The sequence below is a fragment of the Ischnura elegans genome, chromosome 1 (genome assembly GCF_921293095.1).
Source record: "Ischnura elegans chromosome 1, ioIscEleg1.1, whole genome shotgun sequence".
Taxonomy (NCBI): Eukaryota; Metazoa; Arthropoda; class Insecta; order Odonata; family Coenagrionidae; genus Ischnura; species Ischnura elegans.
The window spans coordinates 53,120,343-53,136,427 of NC_060246.1; the positions used below are offsets into that span (position 1 = coordinate 53,120,343).

A 16,085-nucleotide genomic window follows, 5' to 3' on the forward strand; every position below is an offset into this window, starting at 1 on the left:
GTGTTGATAGCGCAGTCACCACAAGATTTTCTGATGAACTCCAAGCTGTGATTGGAAGTGGCTCCTTTCCCCCTCAACTAGTTTTTAGTGTTGACGAGACGATATTCTTTTGGAAAAGAATGCATTCCCGTTCATTCATTTTCAGGGAAGGAAAACTTGGATCAGGTTTCAAGGCATTTAAAGACTGTTTCACGTAGCTGCTAAAGACTCGGAGGACTTCACATTAAAATGATTTATCATTCATAAACTCCGCTAGCTATGAAGTGGCATTCAAAGTAGCATTTGCCTGTCATTTCAATGAGCGACAAAAGGTCCTGGGTGACACAATAGTTGTTTTTCGACTGGTTTGAAAAATCGTCAACTGCCGGCAATGCATTACGAACCCCTGAGATAGCAGATGTTAGCCCACCCGCACGACAGGACGGAATTTCAAAAGCACGCAAGAATTTTTTTTAACGTGAATAAAAGTCTTCAAATGCGTGCATACTATCTTTAAAGATGTTTTAAACTATAAACATTTATATAAATAATGTTTTCTAAGGCTATTTATGGGAATATATATGTTTTAGAGGAAATTCAATACCCAAGACCTGTGCTACCAGGAACGCATCCCTATCTTCCCAATGTTAAAACGCTCTCGTATAACGCAAATTCGTATAGCGCAAAGACCCCAAGGAACGCATCCCTTGCGCTATACGAGACATGGGTGTATTGCACATCACTTCCTGGCTCACAGTTCAAAAAAAAAAAAAACACTCACTTAACAAGCTTAAACAACTGAGCACCACAAAACAAACACCTTGAATTGTTTGAACTTAAACATACACATTATCCTCCCCCTCTTAATAGCACAATACACAATAAAGAAAATGGCAAGAAATTAATCAGGGTTCCACTGTACCTTGAAAACCTTAAAACCGTGAATAAGCCGTGAATTTCGTATACTGTGAAAAAACCTGGAAAAAGCCATGAATTTCGTTCTAAAGCCTTAAAAATCTCTCAATCTTGATTTTATGATCGTAGAACTGCAATTGACAGATTAAAAGAAAAATGGATATTTTGATCATATTTCATGGTCAGTCACGCGCAGACATGGCCACGGATTTATCTGGACACATCTTTTGAAGCGCAATTATTGCGTATCAGTATTGCTCTCTGGATCAGGGAATGAATCCTATGCTGCACCAACCATAGGCATTCTGCTACAGAAATCTGAATTTAGATGACTTGGCCCTGGCTACTGGAAATGTTCTGCAAATGGAAGGGGGACTCATCTGTGAGGTGCACATGCCTCCTTTTATTAATAGTTGAATTAATTGAAGTTGATGGCTCGACAATAAATGTCTCCGTGCTGGAGTTAGCGGGATGCACACTCAGGGTTCCCACTCAACCGTGAAAACCTTAAAACTGTGAATTAGCCGTGAATTTCGTCTACCGTGAAAAAACCTGGAAAAAGCCGTGAATTTCGTCCTTTAACCTTAAAAATCTCTCAATCTTGGTAATAATACCTTCCCAGAAATTTTCAACTTCGTTTGTAGTGAGCGCACTTCTATTCATTGTGGCGAGCATGGTCGCATAGGACAGAAAAGCGTAGGAACGAATGTTGCCTGAAGAAAAAAAAAACATCTTTCCCCAGGGCAGGCCTTTTCTCTCCCCCCCTCCTGAAATATGACACCACTTCTCATCAGCTTGTTTACTTTCCTCGACTGGCTTGGTTTCCCCTCCCTCGGTCACTGCTTAGTCCCCCTTCCATCCAATTAGGCTTCCCACTGGCTGCAGCGACCTCTTTCGAAACTAAATCTAGATGGCATTTGTGTCGAAAAATTTGAACGTTTATTCAACACCCTCAATCCTGTGATTGGAAGACCGCTAACCTTGACAACCTGCTATGCGCTGTGGACACTACGCTCCCTGCGTATGAACCGGGCGACACCAAGCTTGCGGCGCGACGTTACTAATTCTCGTGCGTTGCGGCCTGAAAACGAGAGAAGATTTCCGTTTATGGCAACACAGCATTACACGATTTTCGCATGCGTCGACCTGGGACTTGCCAGTTTTACGTCGCAACCGGAAAGTTTGAGTGGAAATATTTGACGAGTGATAAAGTAAAGTGAAAGTGAAAATAACATGTTTCAGCAGGTATTTATTATGTCTTTATATATTTCAAACCAAGTGAATTATAATTTACCTATTTGCACCTTTCTAAGACAAGGTTTTTTTCCTCCTAACTCCTGCAGAAAAGAGGGTTCGGTTCGTCTTACAATCGAATGCAAAATTCTCGATGTCAATCGGGTTGCATAATTTCCGTCAGAAAAAATTATGGATACCTGAGTTTGCCACCTAATATATATAGCTATACAACAAAAAATCAACGTCAAAAATACCTGAACAGTAATTTAGCTTATTTAATTTTGTGTTTTAGTGAAAAACTATTGCCATTTTAGGCAGCAGGTAAAGCGTGCGTGCCAATCAATCGCCGGGTGCACTTCTGCCGTGTCCGTGAGATCGCCTGCTTTACCCTGGGTTCGGCTCCATTCAAGTTAGAGCTTGATCAACTTACAAAATTTTTGTGTGATTGATTACAATTTACCTAAATTTTAACCAGAGGCGGATCCAGGATTTCTTTCTGGGGAGTGGGGGAGCACAAGCAAAGCCGTATCCAGGATTTTGTTCTGGGGGGGGGGGGCGGCACAAGGATACCTCATGATACAAAACGAGCGCAATGATAATGTGGCCGTATTCCAAATCTTGCATATTTTTTAAGTGTCTGGGGGGTATGTGCCCCTCCCTAGATCCGCCTAGGATTGTAACGTTAAAGCCTCAATGCCGTCGCGATATAAACTGCTACAAAAGTCGTTCCATTTTTCCCAGAGCAAAAGTATGAAGGGAACATGATTTGCCTCTGATTAGAGAGATCGATTCAGTTTTGGTTTCAGAGTATTACGATAGCAGAGAAAAGAAGTCATTACACTGCCGCTTTCAAAAGAAAAGTTATACCGTGGAACCTCGATCTATCGTTCCCGCATTGATCGTTCGCCGTTTCTGGTCCCAAATAAAGTTCCTTATAGACAATGTAATTTTTTCCCGCATCTATCGTTCCCCGAAGTATCGTTTCTCGCATTGATCGTTTGAAGATTGCGGTTCCGACGCATAATTTTCCCGTATCCATCGTTTGACGAAAATGAGACGAAATAAATACAATGTGTCATTTATGGCTAATAACGACAAGCACATAGTTGGAATCTTCCCCAAGAGATGGAACTACCATTGGGAGAAGCTCAGTGCCGTGGGAAAGTAACATTAGTGCATTTCCCAAGATCCGTTATCCCTCCATTCAGCATTCGCCTCCCCCCTTCTGACGCTTTCCTCTTCTTCAAAATAAAAAAAAAGGTCCCAGCTCGCGCAGGGATTGTATTACGAAGACCTTAGCTTCGAAAAAAATATCGAGTTACACGAGAACAATAGAAACGTGTTTCGCACTCCACCCTCTTCTCACCCACTGACCATTTTCAGCCTAACTCCTTCAAAGTTCCCAGTTCCTGGAGGTCAACTGCTGCATGAGTCACCTATGAGCCCAAAAGGTATCTAACAATGATATTCAGCTATTGCTATTATGCTTTTATTTGATTGAAATGTTAGTAATTTGCACGTAATTTAAAAAAAAACGAGACCAAACACGACGTAATTTAAGCAAGGAAATAGATAGAAAAATACGATGGTGATTTTTGGCGAAACGCGATATCCTCGTAACTGAGCTTCTTGGCAGTTAATTCGGCATTTTGTTCCGAAAACATGATATCAGGTTGTTATCAGTTATCAATTTACGAGCTCTACTACAAGTCTCACTTGTCAGAGTTACTGACGAAGGGATATCTTCTCAGGATTTTTGTTTCTCCCTACTAACAATCCGAATTCATCTGCTCATCTGGCGCTACGATAGTTAGAAAAGAATGGGTATCTTTAGGGTAAAAAATTTCATGGCGCAGTCATATGGTCAAGCTTCGCCCTCTGCAGTATGCTCTGCGTATCCCCGTACGCGATAGCATCAGTTCCGAACTTCACCTCGTACGAGTGGTTCCCTACTTTCCAGGGTGGCTGGACTTCGAACCACCGAGTGTTTTCCATGTGGGTTTAATAAAGTCAGGTTTCATTTTCACTAGTTTAATTTTATTTGTCTTCGGACCATGGCCCCTCTGAAGAAACTATTGAGAACTTAAAGAGATGGACTGAAAATAATTGAACATGAAGAAAAGAATCCGGGCTAGATGCGCGTGAATATTGCAGAGCGCCTTGGGTTGTCCGCTAGCACATGACGGTAGGGGTGGGGGTAGAGTGAGCTACCTGGGGAAAACAAGTGGAGATATGAAGGCGAAGATCCAGGTGGGCGTGCCACTGACGATTAACGCAACATTGTTCACGCTTTACACACTACCTCAATTATATTAAAAATATATTCATTAGACAGGAACAATTCAAGTAATAGACCAATTTTATCCTTCGTCATCCATCTCACAACCAGTCACTGCGCCGGCGAATGCGGTTGTTTTAGGCACTACATGCACATTGCTTTCGTGAATACGTGTACTGGAAATGGTGTTTGATGGATAAGAATTTTTATTTCAGACTGAAATCCATAATAGCAGTGTAAATGCCGAGTGGAGAGCAAACATTTTTTTAGTGAGGTGGCGTTTTCCTTCAGAATTTTGAAAGAGATATGGGTAGAATCAACAATATGACCTATGTGTCTTGATAAAGTACTACCATTCCTGTTATGATCTCAAATATTGATTGAAACCTTTAATGAATATCTTAATTACTCGCCATAATCCTGTGTTTCCTGGGACATAGGCAACAAAAAAAAAAATAGACATTGATCGTTTTTCCCAATTCATTTTATTATCGTATCGTTATTAGGAAAAAAAAATTTTCCCCTAGTGGAGTTTCAAAAAAGGAGGGTGGTCTTAGAATCGTGTTCGTCTTAGATTTGTGCTACTACAGTGTATGAAATTGTTTTTCGATTTATTATGTTCTGTAAACAATTTTCATAAAATATTTTCCCTTAAATAAGAAAGAATCAATTTATTATATTCTATAAACAATTTAAATAAAATATTTTCCATTAAATAAGAAAGATTGGGGTGGGTGAAATTCGGTTACTGTGCAGTAATAATAACGTGCGCAAAAAACAATCTCTCGGCAAGGAATTAAAAAAGGACCTCGGGTGTCCGGACGGAAGAAGGTCCGAAGGGTATTCGGCGTCCAGGCAAGAGCGCGGTTGGGCTGGTCCTTTAGTCGGCCCTGAATTTTGCAAACGATAGATCACGTCATAACAGATATCACTTTTCATTGCGGCGTTAACATTCACGGCGTTTTTCGCGTACGTTAATTTTCTGTTGCTATACGGCCAGTGATTTTCTTATTGTTGGCTTATTAACGGACCGTGAATTTAGCGAAATTGAGACCGTGAAAACCTGAAAAAAACCGTGAAAACCTGAAAAATAACCGTGAAAACCTGGAAAAAGCTGTGAATTTTTATTATTCAGGTAGAGTAGGAACCCTGACACTGCTGGAAGCCTGGCAAACAGCCCTTCTGTTCTTAACCTCTGGTACATAGTTGTCCAGGAATCTGCAACCCTTGAGTTGGCTGAAAGCTCTGCTGACAATTGTCTTATTGGTGCACTTCGATTTTGTCGGGCGGTTATGGCCAGATATTGTTTCTGCTATGTGCTAGTTACTCTTGGTCATCCTGGTACTTGACTACAACTAACATCTCTTGCTTCTTAAAATTTTCTCTAAAGCCTGGAAATAACACTTAGTGACACATTTAAGGATACAGCAACTTTGGTCCGTGTCTGCCCTGCTTGCAGCTGGCTGACTGAGTATTCTACCCTTCAAAACGGGGTCCAAATGGTTTTGTTGTTCCATGATGTTGTCATGTTCACCAGGAGGCTATACTCTGCACACTAAAATAGGGCAAACACGGCTGAAAGAATATGGGAAGCAGGCATTGATTATGTTTACTTTAAGGTTATGTCGCTTGTAAAAGCAGGGAATACTCCTTTCTTATACAGAGCGAATGCAACATAGATGCATATGTCGTGCGATTTGTGGTCTATTTCCTATTTCCCTGCTTAGTTGTAACTTATGCTTAACTGTTGGACGCTAATGTAGTTTACTTAAAATATTCCTTTTTTATGTTTATCGATGTGTCACATTTTTATTGGTCGCTACTAATTTATTAGTATGTAATATTTCATGGAATACCCTGATAAAGACAATTTTTTCTCTGCAGGTGAATCGACTAGAGTCTTTTATGAATGAATTTCGAAGAACAATAATCATGAATGAATGTATCAGCTCTCCTTGCCAAAATGGTGGTACATGCATGGATATGTACAATGATATTCTCTGCCTCTGCCCTCCTAACTGGCAAGGAAAATACTGCCAGGTGGATACTAATGAGTGTTCACAATTTGCTGGGACCGAACTTGGCTGTCAAAATGGTGCCTCATGTGTCAACACTCCCGGATCATATCGGTGAGTATATTCAATGTTTGTTAATGAATATGTGTACATATTAGGTCATGACTGAAGTTTGAGGAACAGTGAGGACTGTGCCATATGAATTGAGCTATCAGTTATTTAAGGGTAGGGACAGGAGGAAAGCATATTGATTGAGTTGGTAGTAGCACTTCTAGTTCAGAATGGCTGGTTGATGACAACATTTGTGTTTGTACTTCCCTTATCCATGAATTTCACATCATTTTACAATTCCAGGTAATTGAGGAAAAACTTTACCAATTATGATTTGACTAAAATTGCATTCATATCTATAAAATTAAGGGTCAATAATTTCTTTTGCTGAAATTTTAAAAAGCTAAAAATTCTCCTATTTGTGGCAAAGGTGAATCAAAAGGTACTGGTCTCACATGACCCATAATTGGGAGACTTACCTCTCTTAAGTTACATTCTTAATGTTACTTGAAAGATACTATCATAAAGTATTTACTAGCTTTTCCCTCAGGGTAACTGGAAAAGATTTTATTATTATTATAACTTTTTAAAAATTTTGGGTCAATGTAAAACTCATGGTCAGTGTCGCTGTGCACCTTTGGAAGCAAAGGGTGTCACACTGGACAATATTGTTGTCATTATGTGGGTTGAAAATTCTATTGTGTCATGTCATAGAGTACAGTAGAAATCCATTGTAATGAGTTAGGCCTATAGTGAGGGTAGCGCTGTAATGAGTGATTTTTTTGTGTTTGTTGGCTAGTGTAGAAAATTATAGGGAAACCATCCACCTGATCCTTTCCCTTTGGCTACAACCTTGTTGCGGTGGAAATTGTACGTTCCTATAACCCTTGAGCTGCCCTAGCTGGATTAATTTGCAATTATTCCCGGTAGTGCCACCCATGCCAGGTAGGTCGAAGGGTAGGAGCCAGACGAAAGGTAGTCCACGTGATTTTGTCATGTAAAAAAGTGTTGGAATGGAAGTGGGAAACACTACCAACTATCTCTTCCCTGAAAACATGGAGTTTCAAAGGGTGGAGGTACACATGGAAAAGTCCAAGGGAAATTTGGAGATATCAGATAGACTACATCATGATTAGACAGAGGTTTAGGAATAGTGTGAAAAACTCACGTTGCTTCCCTGTGACAGATGCAGATTCAGACCACAACCTAGTACTTATAAAATGCAACTTAAGATTCAAAAGACTTACGAAAGTTAGGAAGGCAAAAAAATGTAATGTAGAAGCTCTGAAGTATGAGGAGAGGGATATGAGGAGAGAATATCAGGAACTAGTGGACATTAGTGTATGGGAGATCGAAAGTGCAAAGACTGTTGAGGAAAGATGGAATAGTATTAAAACTGGAATTGTCAAAAGTGGCTGAGAAGTCCATGGCTATGTTGACAGTAGAAGGATAAAGAAATCGTGGATAATGGAGAACATGATAAGAGAAATGGAGGACAAGAGGCAGTGGAAGAACATGGACGCAGAAGAGGGCAAAAGAATGTATAGTCAAATTAATAATTGATTACGGTGTGAAACTAATAAAGCAAGAAAGGCTTGGTGGAAAAGACAATGTGAGGAAATGGAAAAGTTTCAGAAGCAGAGAGAGGTAGGTGCACCAAAGTAAGTCGCTATTGGGTGGGAAAAGAGGGCAAGCCAAGTCCAAAATTAAGGCTAAAGATAGAAGGATGGTAACCATCCGAGAAGAGGTACAGAGTAGATGGAAGGAATATGTGGAGGAACTGTATGACTGAAGGAACTGGCCAGAGAGATTGACTTTGAAAGAGAAAAGTGAAGTGGAGGAGGATAATCTTGGGCTGGGGATCTTAGATGCAAAAGTCGAGAGAGCCATTCGTGATATGAAGGCTAGGAAAGCAGTGGGCGTGAACCTCCTGAAGAATCTAGGGAGGGATAGTAAGAAAAGGATTTTCAAGCTAGTACGCAGGATCTATAAGGAGGGGTGTAGGCCGGAGGATTTCATGAAGGGAATTCTAATTCCACTATCAAAAAAGAAGAAAGATGTTGAATTTGGATATTATTGGACTATGTATTAGCCTAATATCGCACATGGCCAAAGTGGTACTGAGGATATTGAACAGACAAATGTAGGTGAGGGCTAACAAGTATTTGGGCGATGATCAGTTTTATGTGATGCAATGGCGATATTGAGGTCCCTGGTGGAGAGGAGCCTAGAATATGACCAGGATGTGTATGCCTGCTTTCTGCATTTTGAAAAAGCATGTGATAGAGTGAACTGGGTAAAGTTAATGGATATTCTCGAGAAAATAGGTGTAGATTGGAGGGATAGGCGACTGATTCGTAATCTGTATATGGCCCAGACTGTGCAATTTAGGGTGGCAGATGGAGAATCTGGGTGGGCAAGCACAGGCTTAATGTGTACGCTGAGGAGATGGTAAGGGAAGCGTGGGATGAGTTAGAAGGTGGAGTTAATGTGGGAGAAATGATGTTTAAATCAGTAAGGCTCGCGGATGATCAGGCGCTCATCAGTTATTCAGCGAGGGGACTGCAGGCTCTAGTGAATGTGTTTGACAAGCGGTGCTACGAGTATGGGATGAGGATTAATCACAAGACGACCAAGGTTATGCAGTTTTGTAAAGCATCAAGAGTGAGGATTGTGAGACTTAAGATGAAGGTGGGTCGTGAAAAACTGGAGCAGTTTGAGCAGTTCAACTATTTAGGCAGTATGTTAGAGATAAACAGATACAGTAGTAAGGACATCAGGAAGGGAATTGCGTTAGCAAAGGAGGCATTCATGAACAGGAAGGAGCTCATGAGAGGTTTGCTGTGTAAGAATTTAAAGAAAAGGTTAGTGAAGTGCCTGATCTGGAGTGTAGTGCTTTACGGGGAGAAACGTGGACACTTAAGGAGGATGAGAGAAGACTCGAGGCTGGGTGTGGCAAAGAATGGAGGATGTGAAGTGGACAGAGAGGAAGAGGAACAATGAAGTGCTGGGTATAGTGGGTGAGGATAGGTAGGAGAGGCAGCTTTTAGATGAGATACAGAGGAGACAGAAGGTATGGATGGAACGAGCACTTAGTGGGGAGGGGATGTTGAAAACAGTGTTAGAGGGTAGAATGTTACGTAAACGAGGGAGAGGAAGGAAAATAATACGATTTTTAGATAGATTGAAAGGGACTAGGCCTTGTTGTGAATTCTTGGAAGGAGGGAAGTGCTCCATGGAAGGGGAGGCTCTCAGATTTCTTCTTAAGTACTCCATGGAAATCTACCGTAATCGGTAGAATATTTTAATTATAATCCACCTGATATGAGGACAGGCGTGTGCGCTTGCGCTACGAGTCCGTTTTTGCCGCAGTTGTTGTCCGGGATGTATACCATTCAGGATAACCCTGCGCTGAACGTCAATGTTTTTCACAAAGGAAGGCATCATAGTAGCAAAATAATGAAACATAACTGTCTCATCTACAGTTTATGGATATCATCGCCCACTGTATGTCTTATTTCTTGACATGGGGAGTGCTGTGATGCTTGATGCAGCTGTCTCACATTAATGTCTAGCACATCGTAGAGCTTTGCCTCACAGAATTACATGTGGTTTCTGTGGAAATCGCCCATGCTTAGGAGCCATTTGGTCTTTCTTTTGCAAACCCTCATGAATAATGCGTGGTGAATGGTCACCATTGTCTGGATGCTGTGCTTATCTGAATGCACTCGGCCTCTACAATCTCGTGACTGCCCATATTGTGAAGGGCTGCCCCAGACTGTCTGGTCAATTTCTTTGTATCAACTTCCTGTGCTGGACAATTATACATATCTCACAAATTGCCCAAAAGATACTCTGAACCTGTCTAGCAGGAATGCATTCCGCAATGATGTGGAGCTCCAGTGGTGAGGTCAACCTATTCTTTTACCAGTTATGCATAGGATAAAAGATGCCGGCACTTGATTCACATGCTATTTTCAACTGCTTCAACCAACGCAAATGAAATGGGCCCGCTCATTGCGAGTCACATCATTAGAATGCAAAAGCTGTTTCCTTAACATATTTTATTTCCTTTACATTATTTAGGCGGTACAATATGTTTAAATTTGATGAACCTGTTGAGTATATGTATAGCTTCTTTCAGTGTCCCTCCAGTTCTCTCTTTTATGACCGCTTCTGTTCAATGTTTTCATAAATGTTGATCTTGCCCTTCACCCATCCAATTACGTACATACTCTATGCTGACTTCAAATATATGTTGCAATTGATTCCATTGAAGAGTTATCTATACAAATAAGGTTTGCAAATTCAAGGATTTGGGGAACACTTTTGACACAAAATTTCAATTTGCATCTCAATGCTAAAAAAATCTGTTACTGGGGTTATAATATCTTCCTGTCACTCATAGGTGCTGCCTAGCATTTCAGATAGTCATGTACCTTTTCTAATTATGCTTTGTTTTTATAAACAGATGTAATTGTGTTTCCGGTTGGTATGGAATTCACTGCACTTTGAAGAGTGATAATTGTAGCTCTTCATCTACCCAAGAGCTATGTGGAAATGGTATTTGTGTTCCGCAGTCAACTACCCCAGGATACACATGCATCTGCAATACGGTTTGTACCTCAAAATCGTAATGCAGCATCAGTTTTTCTGTGTGGCCTTACATTTGTATTAACCATTCAATATTTGGACTGTTTATCGTACATTTTATGAACCTTTTAGTGTAGCAAATAGGTAAAAGTAACAGCATCAAAAGTTAATTTTTACTATGATTATAAAAGGGTAAATTAAACAAAACAATTTTTACATTTATGTCAAAGATATATTATCATATGGATTTGCATATCCAGCATAAACAGAAGTGATTACAATTTTCATAGTAATAAAATCAGTATGTACTATGTATTTGGGTCCATTGAATTGTAATATGTTGAGGTCGTATTGTATGTATATTATTTTTTATTGGTAGGGCTGGACAAAAGAGAATGGTGGTACCTCGTGCACGAAGGATATCAATGAATGTGCTGCTTACAAACCTGCTTGTTCTCATGATCCTCCTGTGCCATGTATCAACACTCCAGGATCTTTCACATGTGGCTCATGCCCTCAAGGTAATTTGCATGTAATGAGAATAAAAGTGGTATCTGATGTTAGCTCCACACTCCATGAAATAGGTGAGATTCGCTGAGCCCAAGACCCAGTTTTCAGCTAATTTTCCCCTTATTTTAGTTACTAATGTTTTCATAATGTGATTAGGATGGATTGTAAAACCTGCCCCTGAGTAGGAGTATCCATCAAGTTGCTAAACCCTTTACCTTGTCAGTACAGCGGGACGTCGTTCTATCGTTTTTCAAGGAGATGGAGGAAATAAAGATGAAGGTGGGAAAACGATCAATGACGGAATGCTTGACTAGGTTGCCTACATCCCAGGAAACACATGATTTTTTTGCAAGTAATTATGATATTCATTTAAGGATTCAAACAAGATTTTAGCCGTTCACAGGAATATTAGTACTTTATGGAAAAACTTAGGTCATACTGTTGATTCGACTAATATCTCTTCCAAATATCCCAAAGAAACATGCCACCTCACTAAAAAAAATGTTTGCACTCCGTCTCAGAATTTGCTCTACTATTGTGGATCTGTCTGACGTAAAAATTCTTATCCATCAAATGCCATTTCAAGTTCACGTATTTATGAGAGCAGTGTGCATTTTATTCCTGAAACAACCGCTTTTGCCGTCACAGTTATTGGTTGTGAGATGGATCACAAATGCCAAAAGTAGTCTATTATCTGAGATGTTCCCTTCTACTAAGTATATTTTAAATAAAATTTAGGGAATCGTGTAAAGCGTGAACAATGCTGGGTTAATTGACAGCGGCACGCCCTCCTGATCCTCGGCTTCATCCCACTTCTTGTTTTCACCAGGTAGCTCTCCCCTCACCTCTCCACCGCTCTTCCCTCATTCCCACCCCTACCATCATGTGCTAGCTAACAACCCGAGGCATTTGCTTGATCTTGGGGTGGAGGCATTGGATTCTGATGAAGTGTAGTCTTCCATTGATGGTTAAGTATTATGTTCCTGTTCTCTATGGATTTGCTACAGTGTAGGTTTTCATGATATCACTATTTATCAATTATAAAAAACTCAAATAAAAAAAACTCCTTGAAACTGTAATGGCTATAAGTACTAAATTAAGAAATTTTTGTGACTCAAAAATTTTTCAAAATATAGCATATTCAAAATATTATGGCTTGGCCTGAGAGGTAAATAAAAAATGCTCATTCCCATTTTTCCAATCAGCGTTGTATCATATTTCTTGGGGTAAGCATAAATCATTGCTATCATGACTTAGAACACATACTGCTTGGCAAATATCATAATTTTAATACATAATAAGATCAAAAAACACTTTTTAAAACTATGCAATGTATATTATTATTAAATTATATTATTTTTGGATCAGAAATAGAAAAATCCTCTGTATAAAATGCTTCATTTAGATTTCACCTTTTTATATTTTTGAATTTCAACTTGTGCTGATCTTTTGCCCCCCACCTCTTTACTCAGTCTATGCACTATGCCTGTGGTTAACCAAAACAGTACATATTTACCTTCTCATCATGCTCATGTATTGCATATATTATCAGATTCTTTTAGATAATATAGTATGTATTTTATACGGTTTTCATAACTTTTAATTTCAGGTTATACAGGAAATGGCTATTATTGCTCAGATATCAATGAATGCCTTATCAACAATGGTGGATGCAGTATGTCTCCCTATGTCCCATGCATCAACACAAGGGTAAGGTCATCAGCACAGTACATATATTTATTTATACCATAAAGATATTTTTATCATGTGTGCCATTATTCATGTAAATGGTAAAGGAAGTTGAGAATCAATACATTTTCTATTCATCCATCAAGTTAATAATGGTTGGTAAACATATAAGACTGATGGATCAAAGTTTTAAGGCAGAGGTAGCTCATTTCACTAACTGCTACGCAGTCATCAGCACTGCCCCACTATTTTCTATCATTATGATTAACACGTTTAGAAATATGGATAAAGGGAGGCTGAGTTGTCATGGCCACTCTATGCACTTGATATTATGAGGTATAACTCATTAGAGGGGTGCGTAAGGAGAAAGTAATATGGGATCACTCATCATACTGGCAATAGTGGAAATAATAACTCTGAAAAGGGATGTACATTGTTTATTTTGTAAGCCAATAAAAATCTAAGAATTTTGAATACAACACGCAAAACCTTGCCGATTGAATTGCTAGGCACAACTCAACTGAATGACTACCTGGCTTGCAGGCACGGGGTCTAGGGAAGATTGGGAACATTAAGGCAATCATAGCTTTGTGTAGGGAGAAGACTCAGTGGGCACACCAGGTTACCTGACATTGAGTGGGGGCAGTGTTGAGAGCTTTCCGAGGCCGTGTACGAGAGCTCTATGTTAATTTTTTCTGAATGTTGTGAATGGCACGATTGCACCTCATGCCCATGAAACCATGTCCTGTTGTGATGACTTATCATGCAACTTCATGCAGTATTACTGTTTGGAATATGGTTTCAGCTGTCTCACTATGATTTGATGCATCTTCCATCCTGGACAATCCCAGACCTGTGATCACATTCCTGCATAGTGACACAGCCACAGATGCATAGTTGATGGAAACAATCACCAGTTATTGTTTTGAGGTATTTTAATAGGAAAATTATGCTCAAATTCACAAGTTAAGGCAAATGCAGAACCTATTCCTCTCTGTTATGGCATCAATATGAAAGCTAAGGTGTGAGTAAAAGTGCAAATATATATAATAATATAATAATAATATATAATTTATTCCATTTACAATCAAATATTACATTTTAGAACATACTTAAATATTTTGGAATATATAGGTACCCCTTTTAGTAGTTTTGGGGCTACCATCTTAAACTTTTTACATAGGTCTGGTGCTAGCTCACATGAGAAGTAAAATTTCTTTGTATTCAGTTATTTGTTCTATTGCCGATTGCATTCATTATTACAAAACGTATTTCAAATATTTGGACAAGGATAACTATTTTTCTTATTTTTCTTATATAAACGCATAATTACATACATAGAATATACAATATACCTTTTATTGTAAACTTTTTAACCCACCTTTCTTAGTAGAAACTCTACTTCCTCACACATCATAAGCCATTTTTTAACTGCGGATTTAAATCCCCATCTTTTTTCCGAGTTTGCTACATTACTCGGCAACATGCTAAACAATTTAGGCCCTAAGTAATTGTATGACTGTCGATAAATTTCGGTCGTCGGCCTAGGTATATGGAAGTTTCTCCAAGCTCTAATGTCATAGTTTTGTGGTCGGGCCTTTTCACCACTACGGTTATAGAATATTCTAAGGACTTTATAAATGAATAAATGCCTTAGTGGGGAGGACATCTAATTTTTTGAATAGAGGAAATGAGTGGCTTTTCCTATACGATCGTGTTATAACCCTGATAACCCTTTTTTGCGCCACTATCAATGGTTTAATGTTGATATAATATGCTCCACCCCAGCAGGCTATTCCGTATTGCAATCTTGAATTAACGAGAGCATAATATACCATTTTTAACACTGATTCAGGGCATATGTATCTGAGGAAGTAGAATTTTCTTACAATAGTAATCATTTCTGATTTTAATTTATTTATGTGAGACTTCCATTTACAATTTTGGTCAAAATATATACCTAAATATTTTATGTGACTAACCTGTTCGATCAAAATACATTTATCACAGGAAGTAACATTATCTTTTATACAATTTGCACATCGATAGTATAGTTTACTTTTGTTTGAGGTAGATTTACTCATGCTAAACATAATATATTTCGTTTTTTCACTTAACAACATATAATTAGCCGAAAACCACATATTGAGTGTTAATAGATCACTTTGTATGTGTTCATATAGATCATCAACACTATTAACAGAGTAACTTAGTGCAGTGTCATCTGCGAATGACGTTAATTGACCTTTAAACCTGCCAGCACATAAATTGTTTACATATATTAAAAACAGTATGGGTCCCAACACAGAACCCTGTGGGACACCACAGGTGAGTCGAATCTTTTCACTGTAGCAATTTTTGAGACGCACACATTGATCTCGATCACAAAGATAACTTTGAAACCAATCATATGCGGTTCCACGTATACCCGCTTCCCATAATCGATTCATTAGTATGTTATGATTAATGGAGTCGAAGGCTTTGGTAATGTCTACAAATAAGCCAGCAACTCTACAGTTCTTATTCAGTCCGTCGTTCAGCTCTGAACAGAATTTTAATAATTAGTGATGGGTCGATTCCAAAATTTTATCGATTCCGATCCCGATTCCGATTCTGACATTTCGATTCCGATTCTACCGATACCGATTCCATCGATTCTGATGCCATAGGTTCCAAGAAAAATATCACTTCCAGGAAACAAGAAAACTGCTTTTAAAAATATTACTCTGTGAAAGAGTCAGTTCACAAAAGAATCTTTCATATCATTACTATGCAATTAAAATATAATAGCTAAATTTCAAAACAGAACATACCTGAAA

The 16,085-nt window shown here is 39.0% G+C and overlaps 1 protein-coding gene across 1 annotated transcript in view; it reads left to right on the forward strand.

Moving 5' to 3' along the window:
- The window catches only part of LOC124160663 (cubilin-like), a 270,327-nt gene that overhangs the window by 15,968 nt on the left and 238,274 nt on the right, over window positions 1-16,085 (forward strand). The window contains exons 5-8 of the mRNA XM_046536589.1: window positions 6,293-6,537; window positions 10,946-11,090; window positions 11,447-11,588; window positions 13,187-13,287. Coding sequence (XP_046392545.1) covers window positions 6,293-6,537; window positions 10,946-11,090; window positions 11,447-11,588; window positions 13,187-13,287 — 633 coding nt within the window. The remainder of the gene's footprint in view (window positions 1-6,292; window positions 6,538-10,945; window positions 11,091-11,446; window positions 11,589-13,186; window positions 13,288-16,085) is intronic.